Here is a 23,404-nt window from a genome sequence, read left to right on the forward strand (position 1 = left end):
TAATTTCTAATTTACTTCGGATAATTATGTTTTATATGATAAATTAGAAAGAGATTTTTTGTCTTGCCAGTCTCCAGGATCAACAAATTAATCTTGAAGTTTACTGCATGTTCATTACTTGGTTGGTGAGTGGTCCACTATTTATTCGCATCCACTTTTAAGTACGACCAGGAAAACACTTAAAATGCATGTTTCGTCGAAAGTTTTAGCTAATAACGAAGCACTTATATCATGTTGGAATTTTTTCCAACGAACCATCAGGGGCGGAGCTAGGTAGGCTTCAGTGTATATACAAGATTAAAATTATTTTTTTATGTATATATATAAAGATGTTAGATTTCTTCATTTCTTATGGTGTATTTACTTCTTCATATTTTTGAACCCCTGAAAATCTTAATCTTTCATACATTCATCGCTTCCATCATGAATCACTGCCTTAGTATCTAGTTTCATTATCAAATATTTGGTAACTCATCACAATCAATCAGAATAAAACTGATCAGACAATATGGTTTAACCTTTATTTTTCTTCCCATTTTTGGTACAAATTAAAAGGACAGAGAATTTGAAATCAATCTCTTACTTTGTTGCACCAAACAGGAATCATCAGACACTTTGTCGGAAATTCTGATTATAAATACGAAATTCAAGTTTATCAAGAACTTTTGTCGTAGAAAACAGCTTTTTTTTTTTTCTTTCAAAAACGAAAAGCTACTAAGGTGACGGGATTTTTGTTGGGCTTAATGTTAGATGAATGGGAAATAGAGGAAAGAAATATGCAGGGAAAATGAAAATTTTGAATTGTTTTTTTGTTGCTTTTTGGATGAAGCATTTCTCCCACGTTGGTTGTGGAAAGGAAAGTTAAGTCTTTATATGCGAAAGCATAAAGAGTTGAAAAGGGCATATACCAAGTACCGTTGTTGTCGCTCGTCGCTCGAAACTGGATTTGGTCAAATGATCTGATTGTTTGATAATCTTTTTGGAACAATTTAAATTATTCCTGCCCATCTGTTAGAACACAGTCTATCTGAGTTGCACCTTTCTAAACCAACGCTTCCATGGCTATATATATTCTGATGATCTTCAGAATATTTCTTACGAATTTTCTGATCTTCTCCTCTTTTCTTTTCTTGCACATTAAATTTTCGTGTGATTTACATCCATCGAGTGAGTTCGCTGTCGCCGGAGTTTGCAGTACCGCTACAACAGTGAGTAAATCGTTCTATCCTAGGAGGATATATTCCACAACCTCGGATACATTGAGGGGAATAATTCCCTTAAAGACACTCTTTGTATTCAGTGGGCTTGATTTAATTCTTATACATTTTCAGTTACCGTTCTTCTAAAAATTTCAATTTCTGGTTTAAGTATATTCTTGGATTCAGGTTTATACAATTTTATTAGTAGAAAAATAAAAATTAAAAAACAAAGGTGAGCCAGAACATTCAATCTAAATTTATTAAGTTTATGAAAAAAAGAACAATATATAATCTTTTTTCCCCTTACTTTTTCCATGTTTTGTAGCTTTTGAAATCACATACAAACAGCATTAAAATTTGAGCGCAGTATATATATACTTAATGAGCTTTATAAACAACAAAAGCAACAAGAAATGACTGAAAAAGCTTGATTTGATCATAAGTGGTGTTGCATGATTGAGTTGAAAAGTTGGTTAAAGGTGTGTGTCTTTTACGATAATTTGGAGGCAAGAATAGTTGCATTATTCGCTACACAGCCCAAAAGTTAAGCGCAATCTTTAAAGGGATAATGACCTTATAATACTAGTTAAAGACTCTATATTATAAAATATAAGAATATTTTTTTTTATTTATAAAATATATCAATAAAATTACAAAGTATACCAGAGTTGATTTTAATGGGATACCCACAATTTTAGGATTTTTTTTTAGGAAAAGAATCTAATTTTAAATGTGGGCTTAATTTTAGGATAGTTATCAATCAAATTCTTCTTCTTTTTAAAAAGATTTCTCTCTCTCTCTCTCTCTCTCTCTCTCTCTCTCTCTCTCTATATATATATATATATATATATATATATATATATATATATATATATATATACACCATTTCCGGCATCTAAAATTCATCTTCTCTCTAAATAAATTTTCAAACTAATATTATAAAGTATTTTTTATTACTGACCTGTGTATTAATTTTATACAAAAATTGGTTTGAATCGTTTTGAGATATGTGTGATCATTGTGTGTTTGAAATCTTTATATATTATATAAACTATAGTTTTCAATAATGTTGAAAACTAATATATGTATGAGATGTGTATGAAGCCTGCTATATATTATTTAGATATATGTGGTACAATGTGTATGAAATGCGAATAAATTCGATATGAATTAGTCTTAAAAATGTTGAAAACTGATATGTGTATGGAATCTGGTTTGTATCAATTAGAAAACTTATTATACATATAGGCTTTCTCATAATCTATACATATTTCATAAGATTTTATACAATTTATATGTACTTTATCATAATCAAAATATACATATAACTTTTATACATATTTCATACATGAAAATTATAACGAATTTATGCAGTTATACATATTGCATACAAAAATTTATACATATTTATTTTCTGGTGTATAAACTTTGTATGGAATCTGGTTTGTATCAATTGCAAATTTATTATACATGTTTTCTCAAAATTTATACATACTTTGATTATATTTTATACAATTTAAATGTAATTTATCATAATCAAAATACACATATGATTTTTATACATGTTTCATATATAAAAATTATAACGAATTTATACAGTTATAATTGCATACAAAAATTATACATATATGTTTTTTTGGTGTATGAACTTTGTACATAAAAATTACCAATTAGAATGGACTTTTTGAGTTAAAGTTGGAGAAAATTAGGGAACAATATCTCTTAATTTTGAATGAGGAGAGAAAAGTGGATGAAATAAAAGAACAAAAGTTGGAGAAAATCAAAGAACAACATCTCTTAATTTGAATGGAGAGAGAATAGTGGATAAAATAAGGAAAATAATTTATTTAATGTGTTTTATTTCCTTTTTTTTTAATTTACATCGTATAGATTTTGTAACAAATCTATTGATATATTTTGTAAACTGAAAAGTATCGTCGTGTTCTGTAAATATATCCTCTTACTATGTACATATATGTTTTTTGCCCATCTTTAAAAAGGTGATGGGAGAAAGATCAATTTTTTCCGCGGATTGTCCTTCAAAGGCACTGGCCTTTAATTTTTTCCCCTCAACTTGCTGGCCTTTATTTTTGCCCTTCGCTTAAAAAGGTAGCCGAAAATACTCCAAGATTTTGAGTTCGAATCCCTATTCAATAAAAAATTATAATAATTTTGCAAGGCAAAGCTTTGCAAAAAATTTGCCTTATGCGGCAAAATTTGCCATAAGGCATAACTAAAGTATGGGTTATAAGGCAAAATCTGCCGTATTCGGCAGACTTTTAGTTATGCCTTAAGGCAAAGCCTGCCGCATAAGACAGACTTTTCCTTAAGGCATAACTAAAAGTTTGCGTTATAAGGCAAAGTAAATCGTCGCATAAGGCAGACTTTTCACAAGCCTTGCCTTGCGAATTTTTATTTTATTTTTATGATTAAGCCAGGGTTTGAACCCAGAACCTCGGGATATTTTAGGCGAAGGGAAAAAATTAAAGACTAGCAATTTGTGGGACAAAAATTAAAGACCACCCCCAAAGAAGGATATCCGTGCAAATTGCCCGAGAAAGATCAAGAGTTCTTTTTCTTTGTGAACCCAATATATTCAAGAGTTAGAATTTATATATTTTACTTTTTGTCTCAATTTGTATGATAATATTTGATTGGATATGGATTTAAAAAGAAATATAAAATTTTAGAACTTATAGTATAAAAAGTCACGCACGTGGAATTTTATAGTGTAGTCCAATTGGTTCCTACATGAACTTTCACCTTATTGGTGGGAGTTTGATTTTCCACCTTGTAATCTCTTCTCATTTTCATTCTCTGGCCTTTCTCCTAAAACAAATAGAAAAAAAAAAAAATCATAGATTTTTGTATGGTTATAAATAATCTCATTAAGAGTAAAAAGATAAGTTTAATTAAATTGTTTATAAGTATAAAAAAATATTATTGATTCTTGAATTTTTTAAACGGAAGTGTGCCACATAAATAAGATCGAGAGATAACTAAATAAAAATAGTAACTCACCTATTACTATGAATTAAAAAATCTTACCCTGCATGTGTATGTATAATTTAAATCATACTCAATACTTCTATTGCTGTAACTTATTTTCTTTTTTAGTATGTTTAAAAAAAAATCTCATTTTTCCAACTGCTTTTCTATATTTAATAAAGTTTTTTTTGTTATAATATTTCCTTTTTATTCTCAATGTCACTCATAATATCATGATATGTTTAAAACACAAAATTTAAAAGGAATTCAAACACGGCTTTGCTAGTTGCCTGTTATAAGAAAAAAGAAAACTTGATCAGATAGTTCGTGCGTGACATTTCCCACCCTGCCTTTGATCTTTCCCTTGCTGATATGATATACACCCTTTTAGTTATGATCACAACAAGATCCTAATTTTTTCTGTACATTCTTAAAATTTTCGTGCACAGTAAAACTAAGACATCCATTAAATATTGACTTATTGACCAATGGTGAGCTAGCAAATTGCATATAGTGTGGTCCGCAGCAGCAGATAACAACGATTAAGAGAAGTCGGGCAACTGCACTTAAATTCCTGTTGGCCCTTCTCTTCTCTCTTCTTGAATATATACATACTGCTTTTCTCTCTTTTTCAGTCTTACTGTCTCCCTTCTTTCTCTCTCTGACTATTTTTTCCTGTCCAGTTTCCAGCTAGATAGTGTAGATACAATCAATAAAACATCCAAATCGAGAAACAAACAATAATCCTAGAGACTTTCCTTTTCACTTCTCTTAGGTACTCAAAATGTATATATAATATAAAACTACTTCTGATTATATTTATTGCTTCTTTTTTGTTTTTTTAGTTTTTTTATGCATTCTCTCAAAAGAGAAATCATATAAAAGTAGTACATATCCACCATGCATCAAAAGGTATGAAAAAAGATCTTTCAATTTTCTGCTAAGTATGTATGTATATACACAGATGGTCCTCCTTTTTTTCCTTTTCCTGATCAAGTGGGATTGTGACGTTTGTGTATTCACATGGTCTACTATGTTGTCTTTTCTTTCTTATATTTGAAGATCTCACACGGGGTTTTGTGTTTTTGTTGTTTTATGCTGCATCATCATGTCCTTTTTATTAAATGGTCTGCAATATGAATCATGTTTGCTATTGGGGTGTAAGAGTGGATTTCTAAAGACTTGTTTGTTTTAGTTTTAGTTTTAGTTTCTTGATAAGTGGATTTCAAAATTTCTCTTTGTCATGAGTACATCTACTAAAAAGTCTATTGCTTTTAGTTGAGGATGTGTAATTTGAGGAGAATTTGGTGTCTGCAGATAGATTAGATGATGACAAGTGACCATCATAATTATATTAGAGGCTATTTAGCTGCCTGAAAAGGATGCCAATTCAGAAATGGTTTGCACTGAGAATGAATTGTTGGGGTGGAAAGATTTCCCAAAAGGACTTAGAGTCCTTCTTCTTGATCAAGACCAAAATTCTGCCTCTCAGATGAGATCAAGGCTTGAGGAAATGGACTATATGGGTAACTTCTCCTTCCTTTCTTCTTTTCTTTTTGTTCATTCTTTTTGTGTACTTCCTTTTCCTTTTCATTTCAATCTTTTTTTCCAACTTAATTTTGCATTCCTTGGTCTTTTTCTGTTTGATCTCCCCTTCAAGCTTTATATAGCTTTCACATCCAAGCTAAATAGCAATACAGTGATCTAAGCATTATCCATCTTTCTTGTTTTGGGGTTAAGAGCATTAAGGGGATTTGTGCTTTGTCCTTTGTTCTTTGTCTATATTTTGATGGAAATTTAAGGTCATAATAGCATTTTGTTTCAAAATTTCCATCTATTATCTCTGCAAGTCCAATTTATTTATGTTGTTTCCAGTTACAGGAGTTACATAGTTTCTTCAAATGAACAAAACATTGATAATTTCCACAAATGCTCCGAATAATTGGAGGAAAAGTTAATTTGCTTAATTCTTTTTTCTTTAACTTCCAAAAGAGACGACTAATACAGTTACCTCTTATAGTATACTACACTAGTTTAGAAACCAGTGGAATGCCAAACTACACAAAATTAAGTAGTAACAAATGCTTTCAGTAGGCTTCTTTCATTTCTGAATAAGCTTGCAGCAACTCCTAAAGGCCTCGTCCTATTTATGGCCTTGGATAATTCTGCTTTTAAAATTTGTGGGGCTTACTGTCCGTATCTTGGGACGTTTGCTCTCCTCATGATAGGTAAGACACCCTGCTTAGTGCCTCCGCCTTGTAAAACTGTTTCCCAGTGTAAATCTGCTGGCACTCATATTTGTTGTGACGCTTCAATTGATCTGATCAAAGATTTTAATGATATTAGCTGGATCTTGTTTGGAACGTTCTATGTGGTGCAATGCTTCTTTTGTTGAACCTTCCTGAAAGTTCATCTTCATACATGTGACAAAATCATTCATGTCCTTGCAGTTTACACGTTCAGCAATGAAAATGAAGCTTTGTCTGCAATCTCAACCAAGTTGGAAGTATTCCATGTTGCCATTGTAGAGGTACTGTTTTTTTCTTTTTCGCTTCAGTATGAAGTTTTACCCTTTAATTTTATGTTGTTTTCATCTAGACAAATAATCTTAGATTGTGTAGTCGAGAAAGGTTTTGTTAAACTATTATATACTGCACCGGAAACATCTACAACTCTCCTCATCGATTTTCACTTTGTAGTGTTTTATTACCAGGAAGTTAACAGAGGCCCGATGTTATTTTTGCTATTTATGATGTGTCTGTAAATTGTCAACAGGTAAGTCCTGGCAACAGCGATGGGAGCCTCAAATTTCTCGAAAGTGCTAAAGATCTGCCGACTATAAGTAAGTGCTTCCGTATTGTAATTAGACGCATACTCAGAAGTGCTAAACTCCTAGATTTGCTAATTAGCCTTGTGGTTACTAACCGTTAATAAGTAAAGTTACATCTTTGCCATAAATTAAATCTTGTTCCTGGAATTGATACTTGCTTCATTAAGTTCGATCTAGTGCTAACTTCCTTCCTTCTTGTTTTTGAAGTGATTCTAGATTCAGATTATCAATATTGTGAAAAGCACTCTCTGCTAAGACACATCATAGAAACAATAAAACTTGGAAATCTTGCTCGCTAAGTGACATATTTCTGATAGAACTTCTTTATCCCTTCCTTTTTCCAGTGGTGTCAAACATTCACTCTTTTAGCACCATGATGAAGTGTATAGCGGTAAGATCTCGGGGATCAATTTTCATTTGATGTAATTTCATAAGTGAAATATTGCTGAACGATACCAATTCTCTATATAATTTTTTTGCAGCTTGGTGCAGTTGAGTTCCTTCAGAAACCATTATCAGATGATAAACTGAGAAATATATGGCAGCATGTGGTCCACAAGGTTTTTTCACTTAAACTTCACTGGGTTAAATATGTTCTTTTAGACTGTTGAGCTTATTATATGTAGAGGAAAATCTGACTTTTATTTGTCGGAACATAGGCATTTCATTCTGGAGGAAAGAATGACTGTGAGTCTCTTATGCCGGTTAAAGAATCTCTTTCATCCATGCTAGAGCTCCAATCAGTAAAGTGCGAAGCAGATAATGAAAATTCTAATGGAGCTGAACCCTTGACCTCAGTGGTGGAAAACCAAAAAGAATCACCACTGTGCTCCGATAAATATCCAGCTCCTTCAACCCCACAACAGAAACAAGGAGTGAGGTCAGTGGATGATGGTGATTTCCAAGATCATACTACGTTGTCAAATGAACAAGATAGTGGGGCGCATGAAGGGGACACAAAATCTGTCGAAACTACTTGTTGCAATTCTCTTGCTGAGACTACCGGGCAACTACAAGAGGCTATCACAAAAGAGGATCATGATTCTACTGCTGATCAAAAGATGGAGGGTCGTCTTGCTACTTGTTCACAAAGTAATGACTGCCCAGGCAATGACAGTACTCATTCTGCTGACACTAATAAAGCTTCTGGTCTCCATAGTTCAAGTGGGACAAAAGCTAATAAGAAGAAAATGAAGGTAAGAAGGAACAAGTGCTGACTAATTCAATGACTGGCAATATTTATAACATATTGAGTTTCCATAACTGCTAGTGTTAAAAGCCGAAATCATCATAGTTTCAACACCGTTGCATTCTGGCCTAAGTTCACCTTTTTCCTGGTTGCATAAGTTCCTTGGCCAATCTTATGTGTGTAGGCCTGAAAAATAAGCTTATAGTATACTTGTCTAATTCTTGGATAAATTGTTGTTTTTAGCTAATGGATCTTTCTGTAATATGGGAAAGTATGTCAAATGTGCATGTATTTTTACTTAACCTTATGAACACTTAGTCCATTTATATATTCAATCATTATCCATGGAACACAATCTTTGCCATTGTTGCTCCATCATTATCAATTATGGTGGACTCTCACTCTGGACGATTGCTTAAGAGAGAGCAATTTTTCATACCTGTGGACTTTGAGGTGAAATTAAGCTTTCATTTGGTTTTTTTGCTCAACATGCAAAATGGTAGATGAGATTATGTCTTGACCAATAAATAGATGATTTTTGACAATCGTAATAGGTTCTAAATAGAGTTTGCTTGTGCTTTTTAGTATTATGTACGTAACTCAGCATAGATCGAAGAATCTTTTGCATTTTTTGAATCACTGATTTGTGGGAGTAAGTTTTTGTCTCTACTTGGGATCCAGGTAGACTGGACACCTGAACTACACAAGAAATTTGTTAAAGCAGTGGAGCAACTCGGTATAGATCAAGCCATTCCTTCTCGAATACTAGAGCTGATGAAAGTAGAAGGCTTGACGAGACATAATATCGCTAGCCATCTCCAGGTTAGTCGAGTTTTTTTCTGCTTTTTGATAATTATTAGTCTTGTTTCCAATTGAAGTTATTTCAATACGTGAAAAAACAAATGGGAGCATGATACTTAACATCATCCGGCAGTAAATTTAATAAGGATCGTCAACGAACCACCTAAATTGAGTAAAGACATTATAAAGCAAGTTGTGCAAACACGAATAGACTATTATATTGCTCAGCTTAAACAACAACCCTTTTTAATTTCCATTTTCCTGGCAGAAATTCAGGATGCAGCGGAGGCAAATTTTGCCAAAGGAACACGAAAAAAGATGGCCTCGTCCTCAACCTAGAGATTCAGTACAGAGGGGCTATTATCCACATAAACCTGTCATGCCCTTTCCAACATATCATTCTAATCATGCACCCACGGCTGGTCAATTCTATCCTGCCTGGATACCACCAGGCAGTTACCCGAATGGTGCACATATGTGGGGTTCGCCTTATTATCCTGGATGGCAACCGCCTGAGACTTGGCACTGGAATCCTCATCCAGGGGTAATATTTATGTCCTTAGACTAAATTACTCTTCTTTTTAGCTGAAAGAACATACATTAAGTGTTCCACTGAATTCGGAGTTCAAAGAATTAAAAGAATCTGTTATTTGATGATTTGCAGTTGTATGCTGATGTATGGGGTTGCCCCGTTACGCCTCCATCTTTAGGATCATGTCTACCCTACCCTCAAGTAAAATTCATCAGTGCTACTATCTACTTTGAATGTTTATATTCAATTCAGCATTATAAATTCTATGCGAATGCACAATTGGACCATGTTCATTACTGTACATTGGTTGTATAATGCAGAATGCAGCTGGATTTCACAGAGCTGAGGGAATACAGAGTAGATATAGCATATTAGAGAAATCAGTTGATCTTCGTCCGGTAAGTTTGTCCCAGCTAATATATAAGTTCACTTCATCAAATCACTTAATTTGATATGATTTGGTGTAAAAATCCGATGCAATTAAAGTATTACCGTGTTAAGCGAATGTGACAAGTGGATGAGTACTTTGCGCATATTCTTCAATATACACCACAAATTAAATTTTGACGTAGTAGTGCTGAATATTTTCACACACTATTATGATATGTGGAAGTTTTCTTTTTTTCTTTTGTTTTTTTTTTATTGTCCAATTGTCTAAAATGTTATGTGGGGTTTTGCAGGCAGAGGAGGTGATAGATAAAGTAGTGAAGGAAGCAATAAACAAACCATGGTTGCCTCTGCCTTTGGGCTTAACGCCTCCTTCAACGGAGAGTGTTCTCGACGCGCTATCCAAACAAGGCATCTCCACCGTCCCTCCACACATCAACGGTTCTCGTCGCCCCAACTGACACGGCAATTGCCTCTCTGAGTCCCACACATGGAGGCGCATATTTACTAAGCGCGTGGCGATGACTTGACCTGACACAGAACAAAAAAGTAGATCCTATACTGCTCCCATAAGGTCTTGTTCGTGTGCTGTTCCTTTCTGTTGGTGCGGCACAGAATCAGCCACGTGTATGTCTTTGGTTGAATGGCGGAATTGTGTGTTTTTTTTTTTTCTGTGTAAATATTCTTTTCGAAATATTTGCCAGGTTTTGACTTGACAGGAAATTTAAGAAAATGAGTGAAAATCATTTTCGCTCTTCAAGTTTGCTTTAAAAATTAAACTCCTCCCTCAACTTTGAACATAGTCATTCTCCCCTTTTATCCTAATTAACTTTTTAAAATTTTCATTTTAACCTTATATTATCAACTTGTTTTTTTTTAACTTTTACTTCTTTAAAATCATGATTTTTTTAATCTAACAAATTTTCTATAAAATAAAAATATTACTTTCGAGACAGAAAAAGAAAAGTGAAAAATACTAATTTGAGTATATAACTTAATGTTGTTCAACATAAATGAGAGGAAAAATATATTTTTTATTAATAATAATTAAAATTCTGATATCTATTTATACTAGTAAATTTAGTAGGTAAGAATAACTTTATAAATATCTTTCAATGCAGGTAAGAAAAAATTATTAATAAAAATAAAGGTATATTCTATAACAAATTATTAAAAGATTATCTATTTATATTATAAATGGATTTTAAATTATAATTTAAAATATTTCATTAATGACAACTAAAATTTGTTTATATATTGACAATGGAGAATAAGAGAAAAGTGAAATATATATATATATATATATATATATATATATATATAATATATAATATGTGAGTGTGTGTGTGTTTGTGTATGTATATTAAAATATCAATCATAAAAAGTAACATTAGATTTTGTGATAAATTCATAAAAAGATTATTTTACTTATAATATGAATTTAAATAAAAATCTATAAATACCTAGGTTAAAAAAAATTATATAATATAAAAAGGTATTATATAGATGAAGGATTGAAAATGTCAAGGGTAAAATAGACATTGCATAGGATAAAGGGGAAAGAATGTCTATTGTTTATACTTGTGGGGGGAATTTGATTTTTAAAGTAAAATTGGGGGTTTTCACCCTTAAGAAAATAGAGAAAACTTTTGAATGCTATGGTCTTAAATGAAAGATATGCAAAATATATCGGATTACCTTTTAATCTTGTGTTCTTAAACATGTCACGTGAAAAATTGAAACTAAAGAATTGCAACCAAAAAAAAAAAAAAAATTGAAACGGATGGAGTAGTAGATACGGAAGAATAGGTTCACCTTTTCAGCTCGATTTGGGACATTATTGATTTGCTTTTGGTTCGAAATAATGGATTGGGTTAATTTTTGGGAAGTGTTATTGTGGGGCTATATTCTGGGAGTACATCTTTTCAATAATTCGGAAAAAAGAAGAAAAAGAACCCATCAATTTCGAATTTGGACATTTAGCCATCCCATAAAAAGTAAATACTTTAATTGAGTGCTAAAAAGGCAGGGTGGGTGGGTTCGGATTGAGATGAGAACAAAAGAAGAGTAACTTTGGGGACCAATAGGAATTTTTCTTGACAGACATGATTTGGAGTGCAGCTATCAATTTTTTCCAGGCTGGTTTGGTTTATGTGTAATAGTTCTACGGAAATTATTACACCAAGATTGTTTATGTGGAAATTAATAATGACTGAATTGTTATGCGGCGAATAACGAGAAGATTTTTATGTATGAACTACTTACTTTAAAAGGTAATTATGTTTTAAATAAAGCTTAATTTATTTGTTGCTAATATATGTATGCTTATTTCACATTCTATCCCACATAAAATAATATATCAATTCTTGCATTATACATAATGCAATTATTATTTCAGTAGCACTAACCAAACATTGATTGGTTATACAATGCTCATTTTTTTTCTTATGCAACCAATCAAACACTATAGCATCTCTTGTGACATATCATGATGGAATTAGTTCTTCAAACCTTCGCCTAAACGACCCCTTATTAGTACATAAACAACGGAAGCTTCTAAGTATACACATGTTGGACAACCATCCAAATAGTTTACATAACATTCACAATAATCTTCTGGCGAGTAATAGCTCTCAATTTTGTAGAAAAGACATATAGAAACTTATCAAGTTTGACTCTAATTGTCCAAATCAAATAATTTTCACTAAGGGGAAGTGTTTCGTATTCACCTTTAAATAGTTCATTGAAGGAGAAGTGTTTGGTATTCACCTTCAAAGGTTGTGATGGTTGTAAGTATCCCTTCATCGTTAGCAAAAGATTCAAGTTCAGGCCTTGAAAATAAAGTCGTCTTTTGTAGAAACTAGAAAACACTTAACCCTCAAAATGGGACTTTCCAGCATGAATTCACAGTCACGCCAAACCGAGTACCGACACCGAGATAAGGGCACAAGTCATAGTCTGTCCTCGATAACAGGATGTGTTAATAATTGTTATGACTTACGAGTAAAAGAACTTTGGCCCAGGATGACAAGAAATTGTCAGTTTGTGTAATTGGAGTTATTCAATACTTGAATATTTCGTGCTGACCCTCCAAAAACCTGTGTTTACCTACCAATGATGCCTTCCGCTAATCTTACGTGCTGGTAATAGATTCCCTTGTTTTGCTTGTTTGTGTAATCTAGACTACCATGAGATCATGAATGTATCTATTGTAAACATATATTTTTACATGTGAGGGTTTTTAGGGCAGGGACCATTGTCTTAAAAGATTTTGGATTATCCTTACCTCATGATCTAATTTTGGAATTGAATTTAAACTTGAGTTTTATTTTCTTTAAGCAGATCCAAACCTATGCTTGATTTACCCAATGTTGGGGACCATACATTATATTGCTTAGCTACAATATCTGGCATTGATGTGCTGATGATGTAAGAACGTCCCACATTGGTTGAGGAAATGAATTATCTCCTTATATGATTTTGAACAATCCTCACTTTACTATCTTCTGGGGTTAAGTTAGGTCTCAATTTCATTTTTTGATGAAGTACAACATATAAAGCACAAATTTATGGGAGTTTTGCCTGCATTGATAATCATTTTGAAAAGATAATTCTCTAGTTTATCTTGCGAACACAAAAGCTGATTACTGATTAAAGAATTGCACATAGCCTACATAGCAACAGAGAATGGGGGAATGCATGGATCAATAAAGGGTCAGAGGGGGTTGAGGCAAGGAGATCCAGTATCTCCATTAATATTTGTAGTTTGTATGAAGTATTTTTCCAGGATAATGTCATTAGTAGCACAACAGGAGGGATTTGCATTGCACACAAAATGTAGGAGCCTCAAGTTGAACCACCTATTTTTGCTGATGATGTGTTACTATTCTGTAAAGGGGAGATGAATGCTGTGATATGGATGTTAAGAGGGTCAAAATCATTAACAAATGCATCAGGACTAGCTACAATTGCCTCAGAGTCTAATATATATACTGCAAACATGACCCAGCAGGACGTGCAGGACCTGTGTGACTTAACTGGCTACAAAAGAGGCAGCTTGCCATTTAAGTACCTAGGAGTGCCCATCTCTTCAAAGAAACTAAATGCCATAGACTGTGAAGTTTTAATACAGAAACTGAGCATCATGATCAAATCATGGGGCACAAGGAATTTATCATATGCAGGCAGGGTGTAGCTGATAAACTCAGTGTAGATGCACATGCATTCATACTGGGCTTCCATGTTCATACTACCAAGGAAAGTGATGAAGAGTATCAATGCCATATGTAGAAGTTTCTTATGGGGAGGTACAGAAAATACAAACAAGGTTCCTCTAGTAGCATGGGACCTAGTGTGTAGAACAAGGTAAGGAGGTGGTCTAGGAATTTTGGATGGATTGACATGGAATGATGGTGCTGTAGGCAAGCACGTGTGGAATATTGCAATGAAAGCTGATAACCTATGGGTTAAGTGGATCAACCACATTTATCTGAAAGAGACACCATGGAGAGAATACATACCCCCTACAGACTGCAGTTGGTATTGGAAGAAGATCTGTGCAATAAGGGACAAGATGAATGCTGGATACGTGCAAAATGGATGGTTAGAAGCAGCTGGGAAATACACAGTAGATAGTGGATACAAATGGCCCAGGAAAACACTAGAGGAACAGGCATGGAGGAGATGGATATGGAGTAAGCTGAATATACCAAAACATAGCTGCTTGGCTAGCAATCCATCAAAGGCTGCAGATCAAAGAAAGATTGTTCAGATTTGGCATCTCCCAAGATTACCTCTGTGTAGTATGTGGCAATGCTGTAGAGACAACTGCTCACTTGTTTTTTGAATGTCACCTCTCAAGCACTTGCCTGGATGGGATCCTACAATGGATGAAGATCAATATACACAACAGGGAAGGAGTGGGGTTATGGAAGAGGATGATAAGGAAAGCACAAGGTAGAAAATGCAGGGAGTTCATCATGGCAGTTCTAACAGCACTAGTATATGACATCTGGAAAGCTAGAAATGAAGCCCTATGGGACAATAAAGTAACTCTAGCACAGAAATTGATTGAAAAGGCACAACAGGAATGCAGCATCAAAGTTATGGAAAATGTGGCAAATGGGAGATCAAACAAAGGGAAAGATTGGATGGTCAATCTGTATAGGGAGGACGATACTTAAAATGAATAGCATAAAATAGGAGAGGCATAGGAAGAAGGAAGAGATACATAGGAAGTTCTGAGTTATGTTTTTGTTAGATGTCTTTGTTGCTGTATTTGCAGAAGGATAAAGTAATAAAAAAGCGCCAGTTTACCCAAAAAAAAAAAAAAAACAGAAACAATTTCCTGAAATGTATTCATTGCACGTCCCATTAACATCTTCTCCCAATACTTACCTATCTGGTCCCATTTGATCAATTTCTTTGCATGCACTAAAAGAAAAAAACACAGCAAAATGAGGACGTCAAGTCCCAAGCACATGGCTACCTTAATCCTACTAATTTAACTTAAAGAGTAAAATGCTGTGAAAATGTTATAGTTTCTATTTAGCTATAAGGAAAAACACCTGTCGAAAATACCATAGAAAAATTTACTCCTACCTACTGAAAAATGCTACTCACAGAACAAGCACCATGTACGCGCCAAATTGTTTCACCAAGAAGGTTTGCAACTGAAAGAACTGTCAGCTGAGGGAAATAATTTTTGTCCATCACTGGAATTGTGTTTGTGGTGATAACCTCTTGAAATAGGCCACTTGACAACCTTTCAACTGCAGGGGGGCTGTCATCGCGAGATATCAGCACTTGATTAATAAAGCCAACAACAAGCAATATGCATTATGACTAAAATGCTAATCCATATAGGTACAGTAAAGAGAAAGAGAGCAATAACAGTTGCATGAAATAAACTTGACATCGATCTCATACAAGTCTAATACAGAACAAAACTCCCCTAACATCCAATTTCGACGAGCTAAAATTTTCGGGCCAATGGTGGAGAAAAGGTGGAATAGATGATGTTCTAGAGAGGAAGAGATATTCACATGATGATTTGAATTTTACACACAAGTGGACTTCTCTACATCTAGAAACCATTTTGTCTATTCTTCGAAACTAAAAAAGCCTGCTACACCAGTTTTTCTCTTGTATTAGCTATAGCTGGAATCTGGATAATCTCTTTGCACGTTAAGAAAAAAAAAAATCAAGTGAGTAAAAAGGGATCCATATTCACCCAGATATAATGCAACTGAATGCTTACTCCAAAAATATAAAGACTTTTGCATATTTGTAGAATGCATAGACATGTTACCTGAAAACACCATGTGTACAACATGCATAAATTTCCCTTGCTCCCTCCTCGTGCAAAAGTGCTGCACCTTTGGAAATAGTCCCTAAGACCCATCAGCAAGAAGTTAACTAATGCTATCCAAAACTGATCTCCCCATAACAAAAGAACGGAGCTGACCACGGACAACATAAATATAAGAAGGAAATTTAAGTACTCGTTGAGACACTTCATAATGTAGACATTTCCATGGAACGAATAAAGATGGATGCTCATCTCTTTGAAAAGGGAGGGAAAAAATCAGAAATTTCCAGTTTTTGGCTTGCCATGAGTATCTGATATATGCAATTCAGCTCACCTGCTGTGTCAATCATGTCATCCACCATGACTGCAACTTTTCCTTTAACATCACCAATCAGGTTCATGACCTGCAGGCAACAACAAAAGTATGGAATCAATGACAAAGTAGAATGCATGAAATGCAACCCAAAAATAAAAGCTGGAACCTGCTCCCAGAACGTAGAACTTATTGCTTAGTGAAATACTATAAAAACTCTTCGCATTGTTCTTTTGTATTCATAGAGTGTGAGCATGTGTGCTACCGGTTTTCTGCCTATTTACATGGATAGTCATTCATGAAGGTGAAAGTGGTAAAATATAAATAGCAATCTGGGGGATGGTTCACCACATGAGCAAACCATATTTAAAAAGATAGACCCAAATAGAGGCAAGCTATACATAATCCAGTTGTTTTCCAAGAAAACATTTTCCTTTCAACCAAATACCCTAAGTGTAAAAGGGCTTCAAGAACAACTTAGGAATTCCACCCAAAGAAACTTGCTTGGCTCATCCATATCTTGGGCTAGGTCGATGCCAGGGTCTAAAGGATGATATACCGGTGGAACTTCTCAAGCCGAATCAGAACTGAGAAAAGGTTTTATCTCACCTATTTTTAGACCAAAGTTTTCGCATACTTACCTGGAAAAGGAATACCAAGCAGACAGTCTAACAAGGATGAATCTACTTTACATACTTTTGAGTAAAAGGCAACAGGGTATAAAACTGTATTAAGTGTGAAATTAAAAAAAAAAAAATCAAAACAGCTCTGAAACTACCTCAGCAATATTATGCTCCTGGCGTCTTTTATCGACAATGGCTAAAGGTGCAGCTAACTTTTTTGCAAAAGCACGTGCTCTAGCAACTCCCCCAACATCAGGAGAGACCACCACTAGATCATTGGAAGAAATCTTCTTGCTAGCAAGGTAATCAAGGATAACAGGCTGGCATGTACAAGAAGGCAAACTGCCAATCAGCTTAATAAATTTGCAGTTCTTAATGATACACACACACTTACTAGATTACCTGACAGTATACATGGTCCACTGGAATGTCAAAATAACCCATGGATTGCCCAGAGTGGAGATCACAAGCTAGAACACGATCTGCACCTGCTTCTGTTATAATGTTCCCAACCAATTTGGCAGCAATGGATTGACGACTTTGGGTCTGAGAAAAGATATAAAATATGATAAATAAAAACCTACCCAAAAATGTCCTTTTATAATTACTTATTTCTTTAGGTCCAAGAACAGTAGTTGGAGACATTGTTTTTCTCATTCTTTCTGTAAAAATTCTCATCGAGTGATAACTCCTTGGAGTTAACCACATAAATCCTGACCGACAAGAAAAGTGAACAAGAGAAAAGGATAAATAGGACAGGTGCATCCAAGTTAAACCTAGTTTACTGCAGTAACGCTCAAGAGAAAAGAGCATAAAATTGTGGAACAACAAGAAAGAAGATTAAAAAAAGTTGGTCTCAATTTATGAATAAACCCATCAACTATATTTCAATCCAAAATTAGTTGGGGTAGGTTAGATGAATCCTTTGTATCCATTGGGCTCTATTGAGATCCATCCCATTCCAGTACTAAATCATTTGCCTTTTAAGATGAATTAGGAGCATTATGAAACAAAGAGGCTCTCTAGCTCTCATATTTATTCTTAAACACGTATATACAAGTCTTAACCAGAATCTAAGTTACTCGCACTCTTCAAAAGTTTTGCCACACCCGTTTCGGATCCTCCAAAGAGCCTGTTTGGATGGGCTTAAAATAAGCAGCTTATAAGCTGGAAACAACTTATAAGCCAAAAAAAAATAAGTTGGGGTAGGCTAACTTATTTTTTTTTGGCTTATAAGCTGTTTTCAGCTTATAAACTGCTTTAGATAAGTTAAGCCAAAAGGGCCCAATTATTTTTTTGGGCTTATTTTATGCACAAAATGGCTTTAAGTTCGGGCCACCAAACACTCAAAAAAAAAAAAAACGGAAACATAGACAACTTATAAGCCAATCCAAACGGGCTCAAAGTTATACTACTTTTGAAGGATCCGACACGACCTGACTACATTTTAGGAGAGTCCGAGTAACTTAGACCAGAATGGACAGACTCTAAACAACATGCAGACACTACTATAAGTTGACAACAAACAACCAAGCTTTAATCTCAACTTGGTGTCACCCATATGAATTATTTGCTTCAATTGCGTCTTGTTGTTAGTTAAACCCGCATTGATTCTGAGATAAGAGTTTTTGAGACGACTTTCCTCATTATCTTAGATTTATCCAGTCTGCTTTTATCATCTTGTCACTCACCCCTATGGCCTTGTGTTGTCAACTTGTGAATAGTCAAAAAATATGGAAACTTAAGGCACAGAACGTAAAATTTGCACAGCAGGAAAACTTACCTTCCTATCAGCTCTGGCATATCCAAAATATGGAATCACCGCAGTGATATTTTTGGCTGAAGCCCTTCGGCATGCATCTACCATCACCAAAAGCTCCATGAGGTTTTCATTGGCTGGAGGGCAAGTGGGCTGAATCAAGAAAACATCACATCCTCGAACACTCTCTTGCAACTGGATATAAATCTCACCATCAGCAAAGCGCTTGATCTTGACCTTTCCCAGTTCAAGCCCCATGTTCCAAGCAATTTCCTAAGGAATAAAGAAAAAGAACTGCACTTTGAGAAAAGAAGCATAACTTAAAAGAGGGCAGAAGTTCAATGGATTTCACAGCTTGAATAATCATATACTGTAGCTACTTATTTTTTTTATTTTTTTTTATGCATGTAGTATCCAGGCCAACTTACACGCAACCTAAACTATCCCACCAGGTACCTGCTACCTCCCACCAGCTTACGCACCTTAACTATTCCTATTACTTTTTGTAATTCAATCACCCAAATATATAGGAGTCCAGGAAATTAGGACCACAGAGAAGGCGCTGGGGTCTAGACAGCACAATGAAGAAGAAAGAATACACTATAATGAAGGGGTGGACACCCATAAGTTTAGTTCTAATTACGGATTAATCTGTTATACAATAAGTGGGCACTCGATTGCGATTTTAAAAGGGATTTAGAAAGCCCAAATCTGACTAGTGAGCCTTTTACACTTTCAGGGGGAGCTATATCATGGCAGTCTACGTTGCAAAACTGCATCGCACTTTGAACAACTGAAGCGGAGTACATTAATACCACTGAAGCAGGCAGACAGACAAGGAGATGATATGGGTCAAGCTATTTCTTCAAGAACTTGGATTGCAGCAAACAGGATGTGTTGTCTATTGTGACAGCCAAAGTGCAATAAACTAAACAGAGCACATCATGTCAGGTATCATTCCATTCGTGATCAAGTGGAGAGTGAATCTTTGCTGGTCAAGAAGATTCACATGAGTGAAATCCTGCAAATATGTTGACTAAGGTGATACCGAGAGACAAGTTTGAGCTATGTGAAGAAGTTGTCAGCATGAGCTCGATCTGACAAAGTAATGATACCCCTTTCAGGTGCATGGGACTGGAGGGGGAGAATTGTGGGGTCTAGCCCATGATGAAAGGAAGAAAGTTTTCCTTTGGCATAAAAAGTCAGGCCAACACTGCAGTAAATGAGATTTGGCCAACCGGCCAATAGATCTCTTCATATTACAACATTTGAAATTTCTATCTTTCCTTATGTCACTCATGACATCGGTAGGGTACTCTAACACCATAAAGTATAAATAGGGCGGCTCTTCCTCAGTTGGAAGACACCACAGACCAAGAGAAGCAACACAGCAGTTGCAGACAGCAAATTATAGACAGTGTAAGGAAATAGTCAGTGAGGAAAAATAGAGAGTCTGAGCGATATTGTAATGAACTGGAATAACCCAGTGAAGATTCTTTCTTTTGAGGGTGTAGTGGTCTTTGAGTATTTAACTTGAGAGTGCAAAGTGTAAATTCCTTGCTACGGTGATATTAGTTGCTCCTTTTAAGTCGTGGTTTTTCCCTTAGTTTAAAAAGGTTTTCCACGTAAAAATACTCAGTGTCCTTACTTCTTTACTTTATTCTTGTTATATGACTACGAACGTTATGTGGGTAGTCACGGAGTCCCAACAATCATCAGCAATTTATTATAAGTGAAATTACATGACCTATCAAACATCTTCACATAAAATGTAACGGGGTGAGTGTTATAATTTCACCCTTGTGCTTAAGAACTTCCAGCGTCACAGCACATGATATATCCAATTCTTTGGGAGGGGAAGAGGTTGGAGTACTAATACTAAATGGTAAAAGCCACCAAACTATGTATCAGAGTATCAACTATGCATCAAAGTATCAAGTTAGAATCTTGCTAAATATAGAGCATAAGTGTCAACCTTTCATCATTCGGAATGTGTACAGAGAACATAAAGAGGATCCCAAGAGAATAGGGATTGGTACACAAAATTAAAACTGGACATCACAAAAGATAGAAGGAAAGACCTCAGTGGCATTCCAGACAATGTTAGTATAGGACAGTACTTATAACTAGGCATCCCCACGTCCTCATATATAGAAGTATTTACCTGAGAAAGTGAAGGATTTGCGGTTCCAGAAAATATCTTCAGCTTTGGATTCAGCTTGTTATAGTTTCTGTCGACTGCATTCTGTAGGCGTTTGGCTTGCAAGAATGTTGGAAGTGTCTCATCATTAATGATTGGCACAATAGGCTTCTCATTCGCTGGTTCATTGATTTCACAATTCTAAGACAAGAAATAGACATGCATTAATAAAACAAACAACTTTGCAAAAGCTCCAAAGAACTTGAACCAACCAAATAGGACTTTTGACAAGAGTTTGAATTCGTGAAACTGGCTCCAAAAGTAAATGAAAATATTGCAAATTCTAATTCCCAGATGTGAAAATATATACATAATTAGGATAAAGAATCCATTTTTCCTGGGCTCCTTTTTTTTAAAGATTTTCTCTTTCACCTCAGACAACAAAAACACAGACCATGAACAAAAGAGACGAAAAAGAATGTCTTTTTCCTTTCAAAGAGATAGCCCTCTTGTCTCTTATTCCACAACGGTGAATAACTATGAACAATTCAGTAAAATCATTCAGATACAAAATCATTGAAATTTAATTATTAGTATATCATAATTCATCAGAAATATTTTTAGGTACTTAAAAATTCCATAAAAAGGTACAATTTAGGTAAATGTTCTCTATACAAGAGAAAAAATGCTGGACATTTCAAGTAGAGTAGTGATAGACTGATAGTATAAGTGGCCGTTTGGCCATGAATATTTTTTACTTTTTTCCGGAGTTGAATTTCGGAAATCATGTTTGGCCATAAAATTACGTAAAATTCCGGAATTTGAAAAACATCAAAAAGTTGTTTTCACTTTTTTTTTTTTACTCCAAATCAGTCGCAACACAACTCCAATTTCCAAATACCTTTTTTCATTTTGAAAACAGTAACTACTTTTTTGCAAATACTCACCATTTTCATGGCCAAACAGGCCCTAATTCTTTTCGAAAAGAATGAGTAGAGCAGAGAAAAGGGATAAAAACATAGAGTTATTTCATTACATCTCCTCCATTCTAAAGAATACAACCCAAATAAATTCAACTAAAAGTGGTCCTTAAAGTTCTGCTTTTACAAAGCTTGTATTTATTTTTACAACTGATCATCAACCTATAACAATCTTCCACCACCCTTGATTCTTGAACCCACAATACTTTTGCAACATGAATGAAACTACTCAAACAAAAGAGAGAAAAGAAAGGAATGTATTTACTTACGATGTAGTTGGGACCCCGTGTTTGTTTAGGAACGAAGTTTCTGCAACTGAGGGACGAGCAAGAAGAATAAAAACGAGAAGAAAGACGACTGTTTTGAGAAGAAAGACGACTGTTTTTAGTAGAAGAAGAGGAAGGCAAAGTCAAAGAAGCCATCAAAATCAAGAATGGGTCGGCAAGTACACAGTAGTAGAAGATGATGGCAAAGTTTTCACTTCTCCTAGTACATATATTTGTGTGGGGCTTCTAGTTGTGTCAGAGGATTTTGTTTCCTAGGTCACTTGGGCAGGTGGCTAAATAGGGTCATGTTACATGTTGGTTCTTGTAGGGGGGAAAAAAGAATGGGATTAAAACAATTTTATTTTAATTCATAGATTACATAAATTCTGATTTTAATTTTTATAATATTTGAAAAAATGTATTTAAGGGTCGTGAAATAAGAATAATAATCTCGAGATAAAATTTGAGATTAACTTTATTCCATATTTGGTTTGGGATATTAGCTGATCTCAAGATTATTTATCTACAAATGATGCGATTATTATCCCATATAGAAGGTGAGATCTTTTAATTAATTGAGATGTTTTTTTTTCATCTATTTATGTATGAAAGCATATTATATTTGAACTATTTTAGAATCATATTATCGTTAAATATGAATTAACAATACAAGATAATTGAATGGTTAAAAATTATGATATATTTATAAATATTCATTAGCTAAGAAATTAAAAGTGTAGGTTTCAGTTAATTAAAGGTTATAAATATTTAGTTAGACAACGGAAAAATACAAAAAATTGTAATGTGTTTTTGCCCTTTTTTCTCCAATAGTACGTGTTCTTTTTTCGGAATATTACGAGGTGTTTCGCCGCATCCATTTGTGGCATTACTGGTAAGTTTCAACTACCTCAGTTTGTCACTTTGTAGGAAAAGAAGTCACCTCTTCCCCAAATTCCAAAGCCAAATTCCATTTTTGTGGAATAAAAATTTACTTTGGGGGCCCAATTTCCAAATGTTCCACAACAAAGACAAGGGTTTGCAGTTCGTGGGAGAACCTATTCGTTAAAAAAATAACCCATTTGCAAAT

General features: G+C 34.4%; 2 protein-coding genes across 5 annotated transcripts; one reads left to right on the plus strand and one right to left on the minus strand.

Annotated features, from left to right (window-relative positions):
- The first annotated feature begins 4,507 nt into the window (after positions 1-4,507).
- LOC132051944 (two-component response regulator-like APRR2) lies at positions 4,508-10,705 on the plus strand. 4 transcript variants are annotated; one of them, XM_059443228.1, is made up of 12 exons: positions 4,508-4,763; positions 5,505-5,713; positions 6,638-6,717; positions 6,963-7,029; positions 7,362-7,408; positions 7,500-7,577; positions 7,677-8,213; positions 8,888-9,028; positions 9,276-9,551; positions 9,672-9,740; positions 9,860-9,937; positions 10,220-10,705. In XM_059443228.1, exons 2-12 carry the CDS (start codon positions 5,584-5,586, stop codon positions 10,385-10,387), a joined length of 1,671 nt encoding a protein of 556 aa, XP_059299211.1. In that variant the 5' UTR covers positions 4,508-4,763; positions 5,505-5,583; the 3' UTR covers positions 10,388-10,705. The 4 variants fall into 4 exon arrangements, with proteins under 4 accessions (XP_059299211.1, XP_059299212.1, XP_059299208.1 ...); XM_059443229.1 differs by lacking the exon at positions 4,508-4,763 and adding an exon at positions 4,783-4,798; XM_059443225.1 differs by lacking the exon at positions 4,508-4,763 and adding an exon at positions 4,805-4,962.
- Positions 10,706-15,383: 4,678 nt separating this feature from the next.
- On the minus strand, positions 15,384-22,563 carry LOC132051945 (ribose-phosphate pyrophosphokinase 1-like). Its single transcript, XM_059443230.1, has 8 exons — positions 22,321-22,563; positions 21,096-21,272; positions 18,956-19,204; positions 17,575-17,718; positions 17,328-17,492; positions 16,571-16,640; positions 16,237-16,318; positions 15,384-15,708 (listed from the first exon to the last, which is right to left on the minus strand). Exons 1-8 carry the CDS (start codon positions 22,471-22,473, stop codon positions 15,528-15,530), a joined length of 1,221 nt encoding a protein of 406 aa, XP_059299213.1. The 5' UTR covers positions 22,474-22,563; the 3' UTR covers positions 15,384-15,527.
- Positions 22,564-23,404: the final 841 nt, after the last annotated feature.

The sequence above is a fragment of the Lycium ferocissimum genome, chromosome 4 (assembly GCF_029784015.1).
Source record: "Lycium ferocissimum isolate CSIRO_LF1 chromosome 4, AGI_CSIRO_Lferr_CH_V1, whole genome shotgun sequence".
Lineage (NCBI taxonomy): Eukaryota > Viridiplantae > Streptophyta > Magnoliopsida > Solanales > Solanaceae > Lycium > Lycium ferocissimum.

What these genes read in the sequence shown, in the direction of transcription:
- LOC132051944 (XM_059443228.1), top strand. Translation starts at nt 5,584, where the DNA reads ATGGTTTGCACTGAGAATGAATTGTTGGGGTGGAAAGATTTCCCAAAA. An exon ending in CTAATAAGAAGAAAATGAAG is followed by an intron (nt 8,214 to 8,887) that starts GTAAGAAGGAAC and finishes CTTGGGATCCAG; the next exon opens with GTAGACTGGACACCTGAACT. An exon ending in ACTGGAATCCTCATCCAGGG is followed by an intron (nt 9,552 to 9,671) that starts GTAATATTTATG and finishes GATGATTTGCAG; the next exon opens with TTGTATGCTGATGTATGGGG.
- LOC132051945 (XM_059443230.1), bottom strand. Translation starts at nt 22,473, where the DNA reads ATGGCTTCTTTGACTTTGCCTTCCTCTTCTTCTACTAAAAACAGTCGT. An exon ending in TGGACCATGTATACTGTCAG is followed by an intron (nt 17,493 to 17,574) that starts GTAATCTAGTAA and finishes TGTACATGCCAG; the next exon opens with CCTGTTATCCTTGATTACCT. An exon ending in TGTACACATGGTGTTTTCAG is followed by an intron (nt 15,709 to 16,236) that starts GTAACATGTCTA and finishes TCGCGATGACAG; the next exon opens with CCCCCCTGCAGTTGAAAGGT.